Source organism: Schistocerca piceifrons, chromosome 11, assembly GCF_021461385.2.
Source record: "Schistocerca piceifrons isolate TAMUIC-IGC-003096 chromosome 11, iqSchPice1.1, whole genome shotgun sequence".
Classification (NCBI taxonomy): domain Eukaryota; kingdom Metazoa; phylum Arthropoda; class Insecta; order Orthoptera; family Acrididae; genus Schistocerca; species Schistocerca piceifrons.
The window spans coordinates 130,134,422-130,157,969 of NC_060148.1; the positions used below are offsets into that span (position 1 = coordinate 130,134,422).

The 23,548-nt window shown below is 50.8% G+C and overlaps 1 protein-coding gene across 1 annotated transcript in view; it reads left to right on the plus strand.

The window, feature by feature from the left end:
- LOC124719792 (trichohyalin-like) overlaps window positions 1-23,548 on the plus strand; it is a 114,706-nt gene that overhangs the window by 19,374 nt on the left and 71,784 nt on the right. The window contains exons 2-5 of the mRNA XM_047244988.1: window positions 4,250-4,297; window positions 5,221-5,353; window positions 7,814-8,122; window positions 8,228-9,736. Of these exons, the coding sequence (XP_047100944.1) occupies window positions 4,250-4,297; window positions 5,221-5,353; window positions 7,814-8,122; window positions 8,228-9,736 (1,999 nt within the window). The remainder of the gene's footprint in view (window positions 1-4,249; window positions 4,298-5,220; window positions 5,354-7,813; window positions 8,123-8,227; window positions 9,737-23,548) is intronic.

Below are 23,548 nucleotides of genomic sequence, written 5' to 3' on the forward strand. Positions count from 1 at the left end.
CACGCCGGAGACACTAGGTAAGGTGCTCTTCCCCAAATGGCTCACACTACGGAAGAGAAATTTTGGAATGGAGGTCAAACCCCAGATGGGGAACCAAGGAATGCCAAAAGGAGGAGATGATTACGCAACAAAGCCGGAGTGTAAAACCAACAGAACCAGGAGGATAGCGGGGGCCAACATAAGCAAGGACACCAATAGAGGGAGAGGAGAGGGCGAGGGGAAAGGAGCATGGAAGGGAAAGGAGGGGAAGGGAAAGGAAATGCAGCCCGGGGGAGAAAGAAGGCTGCAATGGCTCTGGGCCCCATGCTCGCCACGCACGTATCCACAAAAGAGTTGTGGACCCCCTGGGGGGAGCGAGGGGATGGAGGTGGACAAGCACCCTCATGGGCATCCTTGTCACACGTAACACATTTGGCCGGATTGGAGCAGGATTGGCTGGTGTGATTGAACCGCTGACACCGATAGCAACACGTAGGGTTTGGGTCCTAAGGGCGAACGGAAATTCTCATAGCCTGCTTTGATTTTCGATGGGAGTTGAACTTTGTCAAATGTCAAGAAGACAGTGCGGGTTGGAATGATGTTCGTGTCAACCCTTTTCATAACCCTATGAACAGCCATTACGCCCTGGTCAGACAGGTAGTGCTGAATTTTTTCGTCAGACAAGCCATCGAGGGAGCGTGTATATACGACTCCACATGAGGAATTTAAAGTACGGTGCAGTTCCACCCAGACAGGGAAGGTGTGTAGTAGTGAGGTACGCAGCAATTTTTGTGCCTGGAGGGCACTGACTGTTTCTAACAACAGGGTGCCATTCCGTAATCTGGAACAAGACTTTACAGGACCTGCAATTGCGTCGACACCTTTCTGAATAATGAAAGGGTTGACCGTGGAGAAGTCGTGACCTTCGTCAGACCGAGAAACAACAAGGAACTGTGGCAACGATGGAGGAACTGACTGTGGCTGAGACTCAGTGAACTTACGTTTGTGAGCAGACATAGTGGAAGGTGAGGAAACTATTGTGGAAGAATCCCCCATGATTACCAGAATCTCTGATGGCGCGCTCCTCCCTTGTGGGGGCCCTCTCTGAGGGCACTCCCGCCTTAGGTGATTGTTCACACCGCAGGTCACACCTCCCGACAAACGGACGGAGGGACCAATCAGCACTTTCGGAAGGTATCAGCTCGGGTAATCACCCCTCCCTGGGCCTGGCCGTTACCAGGGGGTTCGTACGTGCCCTACCTGTCTACCCAGGGCGGGGAATTACGCGTTACCCCGCCACCGGCTACACATGGAAGTGCGTGGGTCGGCCTTCAGACACGCACAGGGAGGAAGAAAGAGAAAGAAAGTTAAGAGGGATCTCAAACGCCGCAGCGGAAAAAGGGTAAAGAGAAGAGGTAAGGAAAAGAGAAGGACAAAGGAAGGATGAAGACATACATGCAAGGAAGGTGAAGAATGCGGTACATTTACAAGCGTCGAACTCCGGACGTAGGCACAAACCATACTCCCAGAGGGGGAGAAAGGGAAGGAAAGAGCCAGAGGTGAGGTGGGGGGGGGGGCGAAGATTGGGGATGGGGAAGGATGCGGAAAGGGAAGGTATGCAGCCCGGAAAGGAAGGAAAGCCACATTAGCTTGGGGTCCCGTGCTCGCTACGCACGTATCCACAAAAGAGTTGTGGATCCCCTGGAGGGGAGCACTGAGTGAGTCAGAGCAGAGTACATACGGTGAATGGCGGCGGCGGCGGGCATACTGAACAGCCTGATGGAGAGCAAAAAGCTCGGCCGTAAAGCTCGAACATTGGTCAAGGAGCCGGTATTTAAAGGTGGCGGCCCCAACGACAAAGGCACAGCCGACACCATCGTCAGTGTTGGAGCCATCGGTGTAAATAAAGGTGTGACCGGCAAGTCGAGCACGAAGTTCTACAAACCGTGAGCAATACACTGCAGCCGGAGTACCCTCCTTCGGGAGTGAGTTGAGGTCGAGATAAATATGAACCGGAGCCTGGAGCCAAGGTGGTGTCGGGCTCTCACCCTTTCTGAAGGTGGTAGGGAGGGCAAAATCCAATTGTCGAAGCAGGCGACGGAAGCGGACTCCGGGGGGCAGCAGGGCAGACACATACAACCCGTACTGACGGTCGAGAGAATCGGCGAAGAAGGACTAGTAAGAGGGGTGGTCAGGTATAGACAACAAGCGGCAGGCATACCGACACAGCAGTACGTCGCGCCGGTAGGTCAATGGTAATTCGGCAGCTTCAGCATAAAGACTCTCGACAGGACTAGTCTAGAAGGCTCCGGTCGCAAGACGTATCCCCCAATGGTGGATGGAGTTGAGCCGGCGTAAGAGGGATGGCCGAGCGGACGAGTAGACGAAGCTCCCATAATCCAGCTTCGATCGGACTATGGACCAATACAAGCGAAGCAGGACAGTGCGATCCGCTCCCTAAGATGAACCGCTAAGAACTCCGAGGACATTAAGGGAACGTGTACAGCGGGCCGCCAAATAAGAGACATGTGGAGACCAACACAGTTTCCTGTCCAACGTGAGCCCTAGAAACTTAGTTGTTTCCACGAATGGGAGAACAACGGGACCGAGATGTAAGGATGGCGGAAGGAACGCTTTATATCGCCAAAAGTTGATACGAACCGTCTTCTCGTCAGAGAACCAGAAGCCATTTGCCACGCTCCATGAGTAGAGGCTGTCTAGACAACGCTGAAGGCAGCGCTCCAGTAGGCATGTTCTCTGGGCACTGCAGTAGATCGCGAAGTCATCGACAAAGAGAGAGCCTGAGAGATTAGGTGAAATACAATCCATAATTGGATTGATCGCGATGGGGAAAAAGGGCTACGCTCAAGACGGAGCCCTGAGGCACTCCGTTCTCCTGGAGGAAGACGTCGGACAATACGGAACCCACACATACCCTAAACTTTCGATCCGTTAAAAAGGAATCAATAAAAAGGGGCAGGCGACCGCGTAGGCCCCACCTGTGCATAGTGCGGAGGATACCTCCTCTCCAACAGGTATCATAAGCCTTCTCCAAGTCGAAGAACACGGCTACCGTTTGGCGCCTTTGCAAAAAGTTGTTCATGATGAATGTCGACAAGGTCACAAGGTGGTCAACAGCGGAGTGGCGGCGACGAAAGCCGCATTTGACATTAGTAAGTAGCCGTCGAGATTCAAGAATCCAGACTAACCGAGCATTAACCATGCGCTCCATCACCTTACAGACAAGCTTGTAAGAGAAATGGGGCGGTAACTAGAAGGAAGGTGGCTATCCTTCCCGGGTTTGGGTATAGGAACAACGACGGCGTCACGCCAACGCATGGGGACCTGATCTTCGGTCCAGACGCGATTGTAGGTACGAAGAAGGAAGCTTTTGCCCGCCGGAGAAAGGTGTGCCAGCATCTGAACGTGAATGGCATCTGGCCCCGGAGCAGAGGACCGGGACAGTGCAAGTGGACGTTCGAGTTCCCGCATAGTAAATGGGGCATTATAAGTTTCCAGATTCAGCGAGTGGAAGGAAGGTCGCTGAGCCTCTTCTGCCTCTTTCCTGGGAAGGAAGGCAGGGTGGTAATGGGCGGAGCTTGAAACCTCCGCGAAAAAAACGGCTAAAGGCGTTGGAGACATCCACAGGATTAACAAGGACCTCATTACCTGAGGTCAGGCCAGGTACCGAGGACTGGGCCTTAATGCCTGACAGCCGGCGCAGGCCACCCCAAACGACGGAAGAGGGAGTAAAACTGTTAAAGGAGCTGGTGAAAGAGGCCCAACAAGCTTTTTTGCTGTCTTTGATGACTCTACGGCATTGCGCTCGGAGTCGTTTGTATTCAATACAATTCGCCAACGTAGGATGGCGGCGAAAGGTGCGTAAAGCACGTCGTCGAGCACGGATAGCGTCCCTACAAGCCTCGTTCCACCAGGGGACGGAAACGTAACGTGAAGAAGAGGTAGTACGAGGAATGGAACGTTCGGCAGCATTGATGATAACAGCCGTGAGGTATTCGACCTGACTGTCACAACTGAGAAAATCGTGGTCCGGAAAGGTCGCCAGGGAGGAGTCAAGTCCCCAGTCAGTTTTCGGTATGTTCCAGCGCGAAGGACGTGGGGATGGGGTGTGGTGCAGGAGACGAACGACACAGGGGAAGTGGTCGCTCGAATAGGTGTCAGAAAGGACATACCACTCGAACCGACGGGCAAGAGTGGTAGAACAGATCGAGAGGTCCAAGTGGGAGTAGGTATGAGTAGAGTCCGAGAGGAAAGTCGGGGCGCCGGTATTGAGGCAGACAAGATTGAGATGGTTGAAGACATCCGCCAAGAGTGAGCCTCTTTGACAGGATGCAGGAGAGCCCCAAAGGGGATGATGGGCATTGAAGTCGCCAAACAAAAAAAACGGCGGGGGAAGCTGAACGATCAGTTGCATCATGTCAGCCTGACTAACAGCAGATGACAGTGGAGTGTAGATGGTACGAACTGAAAAAGGAAAAGCAGAAAGAGTAATACAGACAGCTATTGCTTGGAGTGGGGTGGTCAATGGGATGGGATGGTAATAGACATTGTCCCGAACGAGCAACATGACCCCACCATGAGCTGGGATACCGTCCACAGGGGTGAGGTCATACCGCTCCGAAGTATAGTGGGTAAAGGCAATACGGTCAGTCGGGCTCAACTTGGTTTCCTGGAGACCAAGGACGAGCGGACAGTGCAGGCGGAGGAGCAGTTGTAAATCCTCCCGATTAGATCGAATACCTCTTATGTTCCAATGTAACGAGGCCATCGCTAGTCAAAAAGTTGGGGGAACGACACGGGGAAGAGGTGGTCACCTCGACGGCCGCGGAGGGCCAGGTTGCGAGGGAACAACGCTACAACCGGCGGGAGGCGTACCCGGTTCCATCGAGTCGTCGCCAGCTGCGGCCGCTGTCTCCGGTTGTGTAGGAGGGGCAGCATCATTTGCCGACGAGAGGCCAGCTGAGCGCCTGGCAGCAGAGCGTCCCGGCGAAATTGAGGACGGCCGGGAGGAGCGACTAACGGATGGAGCGTCAGACGAAACGCGCCGGGGTGGAGAGGGGGATAGAGACTACTTCTTGGAAGGCCGAGGAGGCACAGGGATGGTGGGCTGGACCCGAAGAAGGTCTTCACGCGCGGGGTCCGTTTTGGAACGCCGGACCTCGGAAGCTGGGGTTCGGAACGTTTCCCCGATTGACGCCTGAGAAGAGGTTCGCTTCTCAGGTGGCGGGGGGAGAGGAGGAGGAAGGGTGGCCCCTGCGGCAGAGGTGGCAGGGGCCATGGGGAAGGAGGATTTGGAAGGCGGAGGCAGAGCCCCCTGATGGGCGGAGGAGGCGGAGGGGGGGACAAGATAGGGGTGAGGATACCGCGGAAGGAGTGGACACAACTGAGGAAAACGAAGTGGTCAATGGCACGGGATGGAGGCGGTCATACTTCTTCCTGGCCTCAGAATAAGAGAGCCGATCCAAAGTTTTGAGTTCTTGTATCTTCTTCTCCTTCTGGCATGCGGGGCAGTCTGAGGATCTAGGCGAGTGGATGCCAGGACAATTAATGCACCGAGGTGGTGGGGTGCATGTATGTTCCTCACGAAGAGGACGTCCACAATCGGCACAAAGGGGCTCAGCCTCACACCGTGACGACATGTGCCCAAAGCGCAAACACCGAAAACAGTGCATAGGAGGCGGGACGTAAGGTCGCACGTCGCACCGGTAGCACATCACCTTTACCTTCTCCGGGAGAACGTCCCCCTCGAAGGCGAGGACAAAGGCCCCGGTGTCGATGTGACAGTCTTTGGGGCCACGCTGGACAGTCGCCGGGAGAAACGCACGCCTCGGCGCACCAGGTTGGCCCTGAGCTCCTCATCAGATTTTAGCAGGAGGTCACGATGAAAAATAACCCCCTGCGTCCTATTTAGTGCCAGATACGGGACAATGGACACTGGGATGTCCCCTAGGCGGTCGCACGCCTGGAGCGCCGCCGACTGTGTGGCGGAGGTGGTCTTGATAAGAACGGACCCTGAACGCTTCTTGCTGAGAGCCTCGATTTCCCCGAAGATGTCCTCAATGTGCTGAACAAAGAACGTCCCCCCATCGGGTCGAGAACAGACCAAATAGCGGGGTAAGAACTTCGCCCTAAGCCGGCGGGCCTGTCCCTCCTCCCAGGGAGTGGCGAAGGGGGAAAGGGCAGGAGAACCAGAACTAGAAACGATACCTTTTCTTTTGAAAGACTCGGCCGCAGAGCGACCTGATACGTGTTGACGTTTCATCTGCGAAACGTCCGCCCTGATACCACCCACTCCAACCAGGGACTCTCCCCACGGGCGCCACCCAGCCTCAGCAAGGGCCACCTGGCAGGATGACCGTTGCCGGGAGTCCTGATGCCCCAAGGAGACAGGCATCTACTCCTTGGCCGACGTGGGGAGGGTGCAGCTCAGGTAACGGCAGTACGATCCCTGTGTTGTCTGGGGGCTACAACCTAGAGGATACATGACGACCCCACCACAACAGGCTGGCTACCGTGCTGGATTTCTGGTGCCATGTGAAGTCCATCATGATCGCTGGTGCAGATAGGGACGCACTATGGGCGTAACTTGTACAACCCATCAGGCGTTTAGGCCCAATTTGAGGAATAGTGGGTATGGTTACAACGCCGGTACAATGCTGAGTGCCAAGGTCTTAGTGCACTTAGGACCAGTGGTACACCACGTAAGGTGTCCTTCCCCAAAAGGCTCGTACTTCTGTAGAATTGTGAAAAATGGAGGTCAAACCCCAAGTGGGACCATCACATGGAAGGCCGAAACAGTTGAAACTCCTTTTAGTCGCCTCTTACGACAGGCAGGAATACCTCGGGCCTATTCTTACCCTGGACCCACAGGGAGAGCGAACAGAAATAACCTCGTAGCCCGCTTTGAAACTCAACGGCAGCTGAACACTATCAAAGGTCAAGGAAAGTGTCCGGGTCAGTACAAGGTCATTGTTGACCTTTTTCATGACCCTATGGACAGCTGTCACGCCCTGCTCAACGAGGAAAGACTGAATCTCCTCGTCAGTCAATCCGTCGAGTGATCGAGTATATACCACACCTTGAGACGAATTTAAAGTGCGGTGAGCCTCCACCCGGACAGGGAACGTGTACAGGAGTGTGGCCCGAAGCAGTTTTTGTGCCTGAAAGGCGCTCTCATTTTCTAGTAACAAGGTACCATTACGCAACCTAGTACACGACTTGACAGATCCGGCTATGTCATCTACGCCCTTCTGGATAATGAAAGGGTTGACAGAGGAAAAATCCTTGCCGTCCTCAAATCGAGAAACTACGAGGAACTGTGGGGCAGACGGTAGTACTTTCGTCACTGGTGGCTGGTCAAGTTTCCATTTATGGGCAGAAGTCGAGAGAGAAGAAGACAAATCCATTGTGGAGGAATCTCCCATGATTGCCAGCGTCTCCGATGGCGCTCTCCTTCCTTGTGGGGACCCACTCAGAGGGTACTCCCGCCTTAGGTGAGAAACAGACGGAGGGACCAATCGGCATGATCAGAAGGTATCAGCTCAGGCAATCACCCCTCTCTGGGCCTGGCCTTTACCAGGGCGTACATGCATGCCTTACTTGTCTACCCAGGGTGGGGAATTACTCGTTACCCTGTCACCGGCTACGCATACGAACGCGTGGGTCGGCTTTCAGGCGCGCACAGGGAGGAAAGAAGAAGATGAAGAAAAAGAAGAAGAAGAAAAAGAAAAAGAAGAAGAAGAAAAAGAAAAAGAAGAAGAAGAAAAAGAAAAAGAAGAAGAAGAAAAAGAAAAAGAAGAAGAAGATGAAGAAGAAGATGAAGAAGAAGATGAAGAAGAAGATGAAGAAGAAGATGAAGAAGAAGATGAAGAAGAAGATGAAGAAGAAGATGAAGAAAAAGATGAAGAAAAAGATGAAGATGAAGAAAAAGATGAAGATGAAGAAAAAGATGAAGATGAAGAAAAAGATGAAGATGAAGATGAAGAAAAAGATGAAGATGAAGATGAAGAAAAAGATGAAGATGAAGATGAAGAAAAAGATGATGATGAAGAAAAAGATGAAGATGAAGATGAAGAAAAAGATGAAGATGAAGATGAAAAAGGAGGAGGAGGAGATGAAGGAGGCAAGGAGGAGATGAAGGAGGCAAGGAGGAGATGAAGGAGGCAAGGAGGAGATGAAGGAGGCAAGGAGGAGATGAAGGAGGCAAGGAGGAGATGAAGGAGGCAAGGAGAAGAAGAAGGAGGCAAGGAGAAGAAGAAGGAGGCAAGGAGAAGAAGAAGGAGGCAAGGAGAAGAAGAAGGAGGCAAGGAGAAGAAGAAGGAGGCAAGGAGAAGAAGAAGGAGGCAAGGAGAAGAAGAAGGAGGCAAGGAGAAGAAGAAGAAGGCAAGGAGAAGAAGAAGAAGGCAAGGAGAAGAAGAAGAAGGCAAGGAGAAGAAGAAGAAGGCAAGGAGAAGAAGAAGAAGGCAAGGAGAAGAAGAAGAAGGCAAGGAGAAGAAGAAGAAGGCAAGGAGAAGAAGAAGAAGGCAAGGAGAAGAAGAAGAAGGCAAGGAGAAGAAGAAGAAGGCAAGGAGAAGAAGAAGAAGGCAAGGAGAAGAAGAAGAAGGCAAGGAGAAGAAGAAGAAGGCAAGGAGAAGAAGAAGAAGGCAAGGAGAAGAAGAAGAAGGCAAGGAGAAGAAGAAGAAGGCAAGGAGAAGAAGAAGAAGGCAAGGAGAAGAAGAAGAAGGCAAGGAGAAGAAGAAGAAGGCAAGGAGAAGAAGAAGAAGGCAAGGAGAAGAAGAAGAAGGCAAGGAGAAGAAGAAGAAGGCAAGGAGAAGAAGAAGAAGGCAAGGAGAAGAAGAAGAAGGCAAGGAGAAGAAGAAGAAGGCAAGGAGAAGAAGAAGAAGGCAAGGAGAAGAAGAAGAAGGCAAGGAGAAGAAGAAGAAGGCAAGGAGAAGAAGAAGAAGGCAAGGAGAAGAAGAAGAAGGCAAGGAGAAGAAGAAGAAGGCAAGGAGAAGAAGAAGAAGGCAAGGAGAAGAAGAAGAAGGCAAGGAGAAGAAGAAGAAGGCAAGGAGAAGAAGAAGAAGGCAAGGAGAAGAAGAAGAAGGCAAGGAGAAGAAGAAGAAGGCAAGGAGAAGAAGAAGAAGGCAAGGAGAAGAAGAAGAAGGCAAGGAGAAGAAGAAGAAGGCAAGGAGAAGAAGAAGAAGGCAAGGAGAAGAAGAAGAAGGCAAGGAGAAGAAGAAGAAGGCAAGGAGAAGAAGAAGAAGGCAAGGAGAAGAAGAAGAAGGCAAGGAGAAGAAGAAGAAGGCAAGGAGAAGAAGAAGAAGGCAAGGAGAAGAAGAAGAAGGCAAGGAGAAGAAGAAGAAGGCAAGGAGAAGAAGAAGAAGGCAAGGAGAAGAAGAAGAAGGCAAGGAGAAGAAGAAGAAGGCAAGGAGAAGAAGAAGAAGGCAAGGGGAAGAAGAAGAAGGCAAGGAGAAGAAGAAGAAGGCAAGGAGAAGAAGAAGAAGGCAAGGGGAAGAAGAAGAAGGCAAGGAGAAGAAGAAGAAGGCAAGGAGAAGAAGAAGAAGGCAAGGAGAAGAAGAAGGCAAGGAGAAGAAGAAGGCAAGGAGAAGAAGAAGGCAAGGAGAAGAAGAAGGCAAGGAGAAGAAGGAGGCAAGGAGAAGAAGGAGGCAAGGAGAAGAAGGAGGCAAGGAGAAGAAGGAGGCAAGGAGAAGAAGGAGGCAAGGAGAAGAAGGAGGCAAGGGAAAGAGTAAGGAGGACAGTGAGATGGAGAAGAACAAGGTAAAGAACCAACCAAAGGAAGGAAGAAACGAGAAGTGAAAAACAAAAATGACAGCAAATATAGGTTGTGGAACCGTCCGTCTCTGGACGCAGGCACTAACAACGCCCTAGAGGGGGAGGGACTCCTTTTAGTCGCCTCTTACGACAGGCAGGAATACCTCGGGCCTATTCTAATCCCCGGACCCGCAGGGGGAGTGGTCAGGTTGTCAGAGGCTTAACAGCAATTGTAACAGATGGGATTTAGTAAGTTATTGGCACTGCCCTAATTTAATACTGTGGTATTCGCCAAATGGCTTTAGTAAAGCCGTAGAGATCTTGAACGAAGGCAGACAGCTCTGATGTCTTTCCATCAAGGATGGAAGTAAGGCATATGCCATGGCCACTTTCCCAGAAAAGCTAATGTACCGAAGCACGACATTCACTGTGGCTCATCCATATTGCATATACACTACTGGCCATTAAAATTGCTACAGCAAGAATAAATGCAGATAGTAAACGGGTATTTATTGGACACATATACTAGAACTGACATGTGATTACACTTTCACATATTTTGGGTGCATAGATCCTGAAAAATCATTACCCAGAATAACCACCTCTGACTGTAATAACGGCCTTGAGACACCTGGGCATTCAGTCAAACAGGGCTTGGACTGGGATCAAACGAAGGGTAGAGCCACGGGTAGTAACACATCTGAAATGTAACGTCCACTGTTCAAAATGCCGTCAGTGGAAACAAGAGGTGACCAAGACGTGTAGCCAAAGGCACCCCATACCATCACACTGGGTGATACGCCAGTATGGCGATGACGAATACACGCTTCCAATGTGCGTTCACCGCGATGTCGTCAAACACGGATGCGACCATCGTGGTGCTGTAAACAGAACCTGGATTCATCTGAAAAAAATGACGTTTTGCCATTCATGCACCCAGGTTCATCGTTGACTAAACCATCGCAGGCGCTCCTGTCTGATGCAGCATCAAGGGTAACCGGAGCCATGGTCTCCGAGCTGATAGTCCATGCTGCTGCAAACGTCGTCGAACTGTTCGTGCAGATGGTTGTTGTCTTGCAAACGTCCCCATCTGTTGACTCTAGGATGGAGACGTGGCTGCACGATCCGTTACAGCCGTGCGGATAAGATACCTGTCATCTCGACTGCAGGTGATACGAGGCCGTTGGGATCCATCACGGCGTTCCGTATTACCCTCCTGAACCCACCGATTCAATATTCTGCTAACAGTCATTGGATCTCGACCGATGCGAGCAGCAATGTCGCGATGCGGAAAACCACAATCGCGATAGGCTACAGTCCGACCTCTATCAAAGTCGGAAACGTGGAGGTATGCATTTCTCCTCCTTACACGAGGCATCACAACAAAATTTCACCAGGCAACGCCGGTCAACTGCTGTTTGTGTATGAGAAATCTGTTGGAAACTTTCCTCATGTTAGCACGTTGTAGGTGTCGCCACTGGCGCCAAGCTTGTGTGAATGCTCTGAAAAGCTAATCATTTGCATATCACAGCATCTTCTTCCTGTCGGTTAAATTTCGGTTCTGTAGCACGTCATCTTCGTGGTGTAGCAATTTTAGTGGCCAGTAGTGTATTTAGTAACAAAGTGAAGCACAAATATGCAGGATACAGAGGTGTAGCACTGAGATACAGCGATTACTGTGACCGCCTGCTTTACTACACAGAAAAATTTCCACATATCAGCACCGTATTCTGCCTGTTTGCACATCTCTGTATTTGAATACAGATGCCTGTATCAGTTTCTTTGGCGCTTCAGTGTAAAGCTATGAGTAAGGCAAAAATGATTTTTTTTACCGAGTAGTTTCTGTAAAATTGGTTGCGAAACCTTCAAGGCGTGAGTATTCTGTAATCAAAGCACGTCACTAGCTGGCCGAAAGCGGGCATACAATGTCGGTCTCTCTTTCCGAACAAATCGTCCAGCGCTTTGGACGAAAACTGGTCGCTGCGCGCGTCAGAGTGTCCTGTGCAGAATCTGCAACTCTTCCTTAGAATTCTTCTGATGGCCCAGTCTAGCATGCGCCGTACTTCCTATTAATTTCCCTTGATCGTTCCACTTCAGACCACTCTTTACACATACTCCTGGATATGCTATGTAAGTAACTGCATCCCATGATTATTCTGCAATTGTGTAATCACACAACAAAGGGGTTTCTGTCTATGTATTTGCAGTAGGTTACTTTTATGCTGAAGGACAACTGCTATTCCCTGCACTAAGTGTCACGACGTCTATGTACAACAGTATCATCCGCAGAAAGCTTCCTCGGACTTCCGATGTCTACAAAGCCATTCACACAATTATATTGTGAAACTTAATGGTTCTGGAATACCATCCTGAGGCACTCTTATGATTACATATACTTTAAGAAATTCCTCTGTTCAGAATGACTGTTTTCTGTTTGCTAGAAACTCTTCAATTAAATGACACTTGGTCCGATATTCCATAGATTCGTATTTTGTTTATTACTTGGCAGCGTAGAGCTGCCTCCAATGCCTTCCACAGGTAAAGGAGCACGGCATCCACCTGGGCACCTTTATCAATTGCTTTGTGGGTCTCTTAGGCGAACGGAACAAGCTGGGTTTCACCCAAGCGTCGTTTCTGGAGCCCGCGTTGGTTCCTACAGAGGGGGATTTTCGGTCTACAGAAATGTTTCTATATGCGAGGGTAAAATATGTCCCAAAATTCTACAATATACCGACGTCATAGAAATATAACCTATATATCCTTGCATCTGTGCGTAGAACTGGTGTCCTGTCAGGTCCAATGGCCTTCTCTGTTGATCGATTTCTGTTGCTTTTCTAGCCCTTCGTCGCCGATTTCGATGTGTCATTTTGTTATTCATGCGAATGTTTAAACGAGGAACTATAGCGCGATGTTCCTGTACGAAAGTTTTGGAAAGGCGTAGAGGCGTTTAGAAAAGAATATACGTATTGCAAAGTAATATTTTGTCCAAACTATCGATCGCTGCGCCTCTGCTATTGGAGAAACGAATACATAATCTAGCTTATATTAATAACCGCTAGATGTCAGTTGACTTTTGCTTGGCAACCGTCATATATTTAAAATGGCTACTCCGCTGCAAAAATCGTATCGTGTTCTCGAGTTTGCGAAGTTCATTCAGTGATTACAGTGCAAAGACGTTTCAGGTTGAGGTACCAAATTGATCCTCCGATTCTTTTTTCAACAAGACAAGGCACCCCCCTCCACTGGAGTCGCCAAATGCGTGACTATCGGAATGAAACTCTACCGAACCGTTGGATTGGTCGTCAAGGAGCTGGCGACTTCGCATGACCGAGCGAGGTGGCGCAGTGGCTAGCACGCTCGATCCGCATTCGGGAGAACGACGGTTCAATCCCGCTTCCGGCCATCCTGATTTAGGTTTTCCGCGATTTCCCTAACATCGCTCCAGGCAAATGGCGGGATGGTTCCTTTGAAAGGGCACGTCCTTCCTAGTCCTTCCTAGTCCTTCCTAGTCCTTCCTAGTCCTTCCTAGTCCTTCCTAGTCCTTCCTAGTCCTTCCTAGTCCTTCCTAGTCCTTCCTAGTCCTTCCTAGTCCTTCCTAGTCCTTCCTAGTCCTTCCTAGTCCTTCCTAGTCCTTCCTAGTCCTTCCTAGTCCTTCCTAGTCCTTCCTAGTCCTTCCTAGTCCTTCCTAGTCCTTCCTAGTCCTTCCTAGTCCTTCCTAGTCCTTCCTAGTCCTTCCTAGTCCTTCCTAGTCCTTCCTAGTCCTTCCTAGTCCTTCCTAGTCCTTCCTAGTCCTTCCTAGTCCTTCCTAGTCCTTCCTAGTCCTTCCTAGTCCTTCCTAGTCCTTCCTAGTCCTTCCTAGTCCTTCCTAGTCCTTCCTAGTCCTTCCTAGTCCTTCCTAGTCCTTCCTAGTCCTTCCTAGTCCTTCCTAGTCCTTCCTAGTCCTTCCTAGTCCTTCCTAGTCCTTCCTAGTCCTTCCTAGTCCTTCCTAGTCCTTCCTAGTCCTTCCTAGTCCGATGAGACTGATGACCTCACTGTCTTGTCTCCTCCCTCAAAACAACCCCAAACCAACTTAGTATGTCTCAGCTGGGCTCCACAGTCACCGGATTTGACACCATCTGACTTCTTCCTGTGGGGGCTTCGTTAAAGACAACGTTCCTGTACCACCACTCCCACAGAATCTGGAAGAGTTGAAGAACCGGGTCTGTACTGTCATAACATCAGTGAGGGACAACATGCTTGCCCGAGTATGATGGGAATTTGACTATCAGTGTGATACTGTACGTGTCGCTGATTGAGGACATATTGAACATCTGTAATCTGAACTTTAAAAGTTTGTGAGTGTGAAGTTTCATATTCGTACGTCTTAAATATATGCATTCGAAATATTTATTGATTTATTTAACCTGGCAAGATTACGGCGATCAGGCCCTCTCTAACCAGGCATTCTACTTATTTTACATTCATTTGTTTTAGTAGGCATGTTAAATTACATCTAGTACAAAAAGTGGAAAACAATTACAAAGGCCCACTTGGAAAAATACATACATATAGAGTTTATATTCATAGATGAAAGTACTGTTATAATTAGACGAGACAGATTTTAGATAGGAATGCTAGCAGCAGGTAGTATGAGGGAGACTGATGGTAAAGGGAGGAGAATAGACATGATGAAACATAATCAAGGAAATATAAAGGAAAAGAAGATTGTGTGGCTAATAGAGATACACGAAGAGGAAGAAGAAAAAGGAGCAAGATAGGAGACACTAGCTTCGCTATTTGACAGAGGACAGGATTGGCCTTTTACATTAATTTTTTGGAAAACTTTATGTGGATGATAGTGGGAAATGCTTCAACTTCTTAAAAGCAGCAGGGGATTGAATTTTGCGGAAGGTAAGGGGCAGTTTGTTCTAGAGGCGGACAGCTGCAACTGAGGAGTTTTCAAAAGTTTTTGTTTTGTTAGTGGGCACAGTTAGGATACCAAATAAGAGTGAACTCGTGTTTCGATTATGATGGCATGAAAGGTGTTTAATCTCTGAAGCAAGGTACTGAGGGGCTTGCGCGACGAGTAGTCTGAAGTAGACAAAATGTGGTAGTCATGCAATTTGTCTGGCAGCAGCCAACCTAGCTGGGTTTTTTTTTGGTGGGGTTTAAGGGCACTCAACTGCTGAGGTCATTAGCGCCCAGTCACTGTTGTTAGAGCACATGGAATCTAGTAAAACTCAAGGGGATGGGGGGGGACACCAGAAGGACCTGACAAAGATGCAGATAAAATAAGTAAAAAGGTTAGATGTCTTTGGACAAGCCAGTTAAAGTTATAAAACGCAGAATTCGAGAAGCTGCTCGAGCGTCATCAGCTAAAACATCTGGTAAAGTAGATGGCAGGGACAGGACAACACGAAATTGACTAAAACGGAGACATGAGAATAAAACATGGCGCACTGTTAATGCCTGACCACAAGGGCACTGCGGGGCTGGGTCACCGAAGAGCAGGTAGCAGTGGCTAAACCGGTAATGCCCAATCCGCAACCTGGTCAGAAGGACCTCATCTCGCCGAGATGGTCGGGAGGAGGTTGTCCAAGCAGTTGGGAGCGATTTTACTGCCCGGAGCTTGTTTCCTTGGAGGGATGACCAAGCATCCCACCACAAAGACAAGCCTCTTACATACATCCCCACGAATGTCAGATGACAGGACACAATGGGAGGCTGGCTGAGGCAGGAGGACTGCAGCCTTGGCTGCAGCATCCGCAGCCTCATTCCCAGGCACTCCTACATGTCCGGGAACCCACAGAAAGCTGACAGAACTACCATTATCAGCGAAAGAATGGAGGGACTGCTGTATCCGTTGAATCAAGGGATGGACCGGATAGGGAGCTCCAAGGCTCTGAAGAGCACTCAGTGAGTCAGAGCAAGGTACATACGATGAATGGCGGTGGCGGCGGGCATACTGAACGGCCTGATGGAGAGCAAAAAGCTCGGCCATAAAGCTCGAACATTGGTCGAGGAGCCGGTATTTAAAGGTGGCAGCCCCGACGACAAAGGCACAGACGACACCATCGTCAGTTTTGGAGCCATCGGTGTAAATAAAGGTGTGACCGGCAAGTCGAGCACGAAGTTCGACAAACCGTGAGCAATACACTGCAGCCAGAGTACCCTCCTTCGGGAGTGAGCTGAGGTCGAGATAAATATGAACCGGAGCCTGGTGCCAAGGTGGTGTCGGGCTCTCACCCTCTCTGAAGGTGGTAGGGAGGGCAAAATCCAATTGTCGAAGCAGGCGACGGAAGCGGACTCCGGGGTCGCAGCAGGGCAGACACATACTACCCGTACTGACGGTCGAGAGAATCGGCGAAGAAGGACTGGTAAGAGGGGTGGTCGGGCATAGACAACAGCCGGCAGGCATACCGACACAGCAGTATGTCGCGCCAGTAGGTCAATGGTAATTCGGCAGCTTCAGCATAAAGACTCTCCACAGGACTAGTCTAGAAGGCTCCAGTCGCAAGACGTATCCCCCGATGGTGGATGGAGTTGAGCCAGCGTAAGAGGGATGGCCGAGCGGACGAGTAGACGAAGCTCCTATAATCCAGCTTCGATCGGACAATGGACCGATACAAGCGAAGCAGGACAGTGCGATCCGCTCCCCAAGATGAACCGCTAAGAACTCCGAGGACATTAAGGGAACGTGTACAGCGGGCCGCCAAATAAGAGACGTGGAGACCAACACAGTTTCCTGTCCAACGTGAGCCCTAGAAACTTAGTTGTTTCCACGAATGGGAGAACAACGGGAACGAGATGTAAGGATGGCGGAAAGAACGCTTTATATCGCCAAAAGTTGATACAAACCCTCTTCTCTTCAGAGAACCAGAAGCCATTTGCCACGCTCCATGAGTAGAGGCTGTCGAGACAACGCTGAAGGCAGCGCTCCAGGTGGCATGTTCTCTGGGCACTGCAGTAGTTCGCGAAGTCATCGACAAAGAGAGAGCGTGAGACATTAGGTGGAATACAATCCATAATTGGATTGATCGCGATGGGAAAAAGGGCTACGCTCAAGACGGAGCCCTGAGGCACTCCGTTCTCCTGGAGGAAGACGTCGGACAATACGGAACCCACACATACCCTAAACTTTCGATCCGTTAAAAAGGAATCAATAAAAAGGGGCAGGCGACCGCGTAGGCCCCACCTGTGCATAGTGCGGAGGATACCTCCTCTCCAACAGGTATCATAAGCCTTCTCCAAGTCGAAGAACACGGCTACCGTTTGGCGCCTTCGCAAAAAGTTGTTCATGATGAATGTCGACAAGGTCGCAAGGTGGTCAACAGCGGAGCGGCGGCGACGAAAGCCGCATTTGACATTAGTAAGTAGCCGTCGAGATTCAAGAATCCAGACTAACCGAGCATTAACCATGCGCTCCATCACCTTACAGACACAGCTTGTAAGAGAAATGGGGCGGTAACTAGAAGGAAGGTGGCTATCCTTCCCGGGTTTGGGTATAGGAACAACGACGGCGTCACGCCAACGCATGGGGACCTGACCTTCGGCCAGACGCGATTGTAGGTACGAAGAAGGAAGCTTTTGCCCGCCGGAGAAAGGTGTGCCAGCATCTGTACGTGAATGGCATCTGGCCCCGGAGCAGAGGATCGGGACAGTGCAAGCGCACGTTCGAGTTCCCACATAGTAAATGGGGCATTGTAAGTTTCCAGATTCAGCGAGTGGAAGGAAGGTCGCCGTGCCTCTTCTGCCTCTTTCCTGGAAAGGAAGGCAGGGTGGTAATGGGCGGAGCTTGAAACCTCCGCGAAAAAAACGGCTAAAGGCGTTGGAGACATCCACAGGATTAACAAGGACCTCATTACCTGAGGTCAGGCCTGGTACCGAGGACTGGGCCTTAATGCCTGACAGCCGGCGCAGGCCACCCCAAACGACGGAAGAGGGAGTAAAACTGTTAAAGGAGCTGGTGAAAGAGGCCCAACAAGCTTTTTTGCTGTCTTTGATGACTCTACGGCATTGCGCTCGGAGTCGTTTGTATTCAATACAATTCGCCAACGTAGGATGGCGGCGAAAGGTGCGTAAAGCACGTCGTCGAGCACGGATAGCGTCCCTACAAGCCTCGTTCCACCAGGGGACGGAAACGTAACGTGAAGAAGAGGTAGTACGAGGAATGGAACGTTCGGCAGCATTGATGATAACAGCCGTGAGGTATTCGACCTGACTGTCACAACTGAGAAAATCGTGGTCCGGAAAGGTCGCCAGGGAGGAGTCAAGTCCCCAGTCAGCTTTCGGTATGTTCCAGCGCGAAGGACGTGGGGATGGGGTGTGGTGCAGGAGACGAACGACACAGGGGAAGTGGTCGCTCGAATAGGTGTCAGAAAGGACATACCAGTCGAACCGACGGGCAAGAGTGGTAGAACAGATCGAAAGGTCCAAGTGGGAGTAGGTATGAGTAGAGTCCGAGAGGAAAGTCGGGGCGCCGGTATTGAGGCAGACAAGATTGAGATGGTTGAAGACATCCGCCAAGAGTGAGCCTCTTTGACAGGATGCAGGAGAGCCCCAAAGGGGATGATGGGCATTGAAGTCGCCAAACAATAAAAACTGTGGGGGAAGCTGAACGATCAGGTGCATCATGTCAGCCCGACTAACAGCAGATGACGGTGGAGTGCAGATGGTACAAACTGAAAAAGTAAAAGCAGAAAGAGTAATACAGACAGCTATTGCTTGGAGTGGGGTGGTCAATGGGATGGGATGGTAATAGACATTGTCCCGAACGAGCAACATGACCCCACCATGAGCTGGGATACCGTCCACAGGGGTGAGGTCATACTGCTCCAAGGTATGGTGGGTAAAGGCAATACGGTCAGTTGGGCGCAACTTTGTTTCCTGGAGACCAAGGACGAGCGGACAGTGCAGGCGGAGGAGCAGTTGTAATTCCTCCTGATTAGATCGAATACCTCTTATGTTTCAATCTAGCAAGGCCATCGCTAGTCAAAAAGTTGGGGGAACGAGACGGGGGAAGAGCTGGTCACCTCGACGGCCGCGCAGGGCCAGGTTTCGAGGGAACAACGCTACAACCGGTGGGAGGCGGATCCGGTTCCATCGAGTCGTCGCCACCTGCGGCCACTGTCAGTGGTTTTTGTTTTTTTCTTAGGGCGCACAACTTCAACGGTCGTTAGCTCCCAGACTACGTTAGGAATGGACCGCAAGTCACAAGTTTAAAACAGCAACGAAACGGAAAACACGATAAAAGCCAGACTGACAGGCATAGGATTAAAAAAAAAGAAAACAGCATAATCAAATGTCCTTAGAGAGGGTTGTCAAATTGATAAAATGAAGAACGCGAGCAGCTGCTCGTGGGTCATCCGCTAAAATGGCTTTTAGAGTACAAGGCAGGCCAAGATCAAGATGCAGTGTGTTAAAATCCGGACAGGACGTTAAAATGTGGCAGACCGTCAGCAATTGCCCACATGGGCAGAACGGCGCCGACGCAGCCGTCAGCAGATGGCGAAACCAGCAGTGTCCAATTTGTAACCAGGCCAAAACTACCTCCTCCCGCCGAGAAGGGCGTGAGGAGGACGTCCAAGCCACGGGAAGAGGTTTCAAGGCCCGAAGCTTGTTGTCTGTAAGCGCAGCCCAATCGGCATGTCACAGCGATAAAATGCGCCGACAAATGACCCTGCTACAATCTGACGAAGGGACACAACAAGAAGCTGTCCGAGGCTGGAGGACCGCAGCCTTGGCCGCGGCATCTGCAGCTTCGTTCCCAGGGATACCGACATGGCCAGGAACCCACATAAAGCTAACCGGAGAACCGACTTCCGCCAGCTGCTGAAGAGAGCGTTGGATCCGGTGCACGAAAGGGTGAACTGGGTACGGATCACTGAGGCTCAGGATAGTGCTCAGGGAATCTGAGCAGATGACATATGCAGAGTGTCGGTGGCGGCAGATATAAAGAACAGCCTGGTAGAGCGCAAAGAGCTCAGCTGTGAAGACCGAACAATGGCCATGGAGCCAGTATTTGAAACTTTGTGCCCCGACAATAAAAGAACACCCGACCCCGTCATTGGTCTTAGAGCCATCTGTATAAATGAAGGTCATATTAATGAACTTCGAACGAAGTTCGACAAAACGTGAGTGGTAGACTGAACCTGGGGTAACCTTCGGGAGCGAGCAGAGGTCAAGGTGGACGCGAACCTGAGCCTGGAGCCAAGGTGGCGTGTGGCTCTCGCCCACTCGAAAGGTTGCAGGGAGTGAAAAATTAAGGTGTTTAAGGACGCGACGAAAGCGAACTCCAGGGGGTAGAAGGGCAGAGACATACAACCCGTATTGACGGTCGAGAGAGTCATCAAAAAAGGAACGATAAGACGGGTGGTCGGGCACTGCCAGTAGCCGACAGGAATACCGACAAAGCAGTATATCTCGCCGGTAGGTGAGTAGCAACTCAACAGCGTCAGCATGAAGACTCTCGACAGGACTGGTATAAAATGCTCCGATCGCAAGTCGTAAACCCCGATGTTGTATGGAGTTGAGGCGGCGTAAGATGGATGGCCGTGCAGAGGAGTATACGAAGCTCCCATAATCCAGCTTAGAGCGGACGATCGACCAATATAGGCGAAGTAGGACGGTTCGATCCGCTCCCCACAACATACCACTGAGAACACTGAGGACATTTAGAGAACGGGTACAACGGGCAGCCAAATATGACACGTGGAGACCAACTAAGTTTCCTGTCAAATGTAAGACCTAAAAATTTTGTTGTCTCCACGAATGGGAGAGCAACAGGACCGAGTCGTAAGGACGGTGGGAAACACTCTTTGTAGCGCCAGAAGTTAATACAGACCGTCTTCTCGGCAGAAAAACGGAAGCCATTGGCGACACTCCAGGAGTAAAGACGGTCAAGAGAACGCTTAAGACAGCGCTCCAGGAAACACGTATGCTGCGCGCTGCAATAGATGGTAAAATCGTCCACGAAAAGGGAGCCTAATTCATCAGCTGGGAGGCAATCCATTATTGGATTAATCGCTATGGCGAAGAGAGCGACGCTCAAAACTGAGCCCTGTGGCACCCCATTCTCGTGGCGAAAGGTGTCTGACGGGACAGAACCCACACGTACCCTGAACTGTAGGTCCATTAAAAAAGGAACGAATAAAAAGGGAGGCGAACGCGAAGGCCCCATGTATGTATGGTGCGGAGAATGCCCGCCTTCCAACAGGTGTCGTAAGCCTTCTCCAAATCAAAGAACACAGCCGCGGTCGGGCGGTCATTCGCGACCGTCAAGCCAGAAACTGGTGAGTGAACCTTAGTGCCCCCAGACAACAGAAGGAGTAGAACTGTTGACGGTGCTTGTGAACGCAGCCCAACTGGCTTTCTTGGTTTCTTTAATAATATGACGACACTGTGCACGTAATCGTTTATAATTGATACAATTCGCCACTGTAGGGTGGCGTTTAAAGGTGCGTAAAGCACGTCGACGAGCACGTAAAGCGTCTCTACATGCTGCGGTCCACCAGGGGACCGGTACGCGACGTGGAGAAGAAGTAGTGTGAGGGATGGAATATTCAGCAGCAGTGAGAATGACTTCCGTGAGGTTTGCGACCTGACTATCGCAGCTTGTGAAGGTTTGATCCTGAAAGGTCGCCCTGGAAGAGAAGAGCCCCAGTCTGCTTTGGAGATGGTCCAACTAGATGAGCACGGAGAGGGGGTATGCTGCAGGAGATGGATAACACACGGGAAGTGGTTGCTCGAATATGTATCAGAAAGTGCATACCACTCAAACCGGCGTGCAAGTTGGGGAGTACATATAGAGAGGTCTAAATGTGAATAGGTGTGAGATGTGTCCAAAAGAAAGGTAGGGGCGCCAGTATTGAGGCAGACAAGATTAAGCTGGTTGAAAAGGTCTGCTAACAGGAAGCCCCTCAGGCAGTATGCTGGAGAGCCCCAAAGGGGATGGTGGGCATTGAAGTCGCCAGTTAACAAAAATGGTGCAGGTAGCTGAGCAATAAGTTGCATCATGTCTGCCCTGGTAACGGCAGACGACGATGGAGTGTAAACGGTACAAATGGAAAACGTAAAAGTGGGGAGAGTAATGCGGATGGCAACTGCCTGCAGGCCGGTGTGCAACGTGATGGGATCGTAGTAAATATCATCCCGGACCAGCATCATAACCCCTCCATGAGCCGGGATCCCTACCACAGGGGGTAGGTCAAAACGCACAGAGGTGTAGTGTGCCAAGGCAATTTGATCGCATGGGCGTAGCTTCGTTTCCTGGAGGGCTACGACGAGCGGACGGTGCAAGCGGAGCAGCAACTTCAATCCTCTCGGTTGGAGCGAATGCTGCGAATATTCCAGTGAGTAAGGGCCATCATAAGAAAAAAAGGAAGATGAAAGAAGGGGTCACCTCGAAGGCCGCTGAGGGCCTGGTTTCGAGCGAGCACTGCCGCCGCTATCAGTAGGCGGACGGTCATCGTCCATTGGGTCTATAGGTTCATCGGCCATCTTGGGAAGATGGCCGGGAGGGGGAGCTTCCTCCGCCAGTGAACGGCCAGATGTTCGGCTACCAGCGGTGCGGCCAGGCGAAACGGATGACGGCCTGGGGGCGGCAACCGCTGGGTGGCGCAGGAGAAGAAATGCGCCGTGGCGGAGAAGGAGAACTGTGCTTCCTATGAGCCTTCTTGGAAGGTCGTTTGGTGGAAGTACCAGTCGAAGGCTGGGAGGTCGAGGTACGTAGGAAGTCTGCACGGGACGGTTCCTTCTTAAAGGAACGTGCATCTGACTTTGGGGTCTTCGTCTTAGCAGAAGCTGATGAAGGGGCTGGTGTCTGTGGGGTGATGGGAGGAAGAGGAGACGTCGACCGCGCGATCTTAGCACTGGCCGAACGGACGACTGTGGTGCTGAAGGTCAGATCGCATGTCGGGGTTGCCACCTCCCTGGTAGTCCGAGGAGAGGCGAGGACAGTACTGTATTTCCCCGCTGGGAGCAGCGTGGGCTTCCTACTAGCCAATAGCTTGTGAGCAGCCGAGGTGGACACTTTCTCTTTGACCCAAATTTCTTGGATACAGCGTTCTTCCTTATAGACAGGACATTCGCGGGAGAATGCGGCATGGTCACCCTGACAGTTCACACAACGAGGAGACGGAGGTGGACAGTCACCCTCATGGGCATCCCTGCCACAAGTGACACATTTAGCCGCATTGGAACAAGACTGTCTAGTGTGATTGAAACGCTGACACTGGTAGCAGCGCGTAGGTGTCGGGACATAGGGGTGAACAGAAATAACCTCGTAGCCTGCCTTGATGCGCGATGGCAGCTTAACACTATCAAAGGTCAAGAAAAGTGTCCAGGTCAGTACAAGTTCATTGTTGACCTTTTTCATGACCCTATGGACATCCGTCACGCCCTGCTCAGTGAGGAAAGATTGAATCTCCTCGTCTGTCAATCCGTCGAGGGATCTAGTATAGTCCCCACCACGAGACGAATTCAAAGTTCGGTGAGCCTCCACCCGGACAGGGAACGTGTACAGGAGTGTGGCCCGAAGCAGTTTTTGTGCCTGAAAGGCGCTCTCAGTTTCTAGTAATAAGGTACCGTTACGCAACCTGGTACAAGATTTGACAGATCCGGCTATGGCATCTACGCCCTTCTGGATAACGAAAGGGTTGACAGAGGAAAAATCCTTTCCGTCCTCAGATCGAGAAACGATGAACTGTGGGTCAAGCAGTAGTACTTTTGTCACTGGTGGCTGGTCAAGTTTCCGTTTTTGGGCAGAAGTCGAGATTGATGGAGTGAAATCCATTGCGGAGGAATCCCCCATTATTGCCAG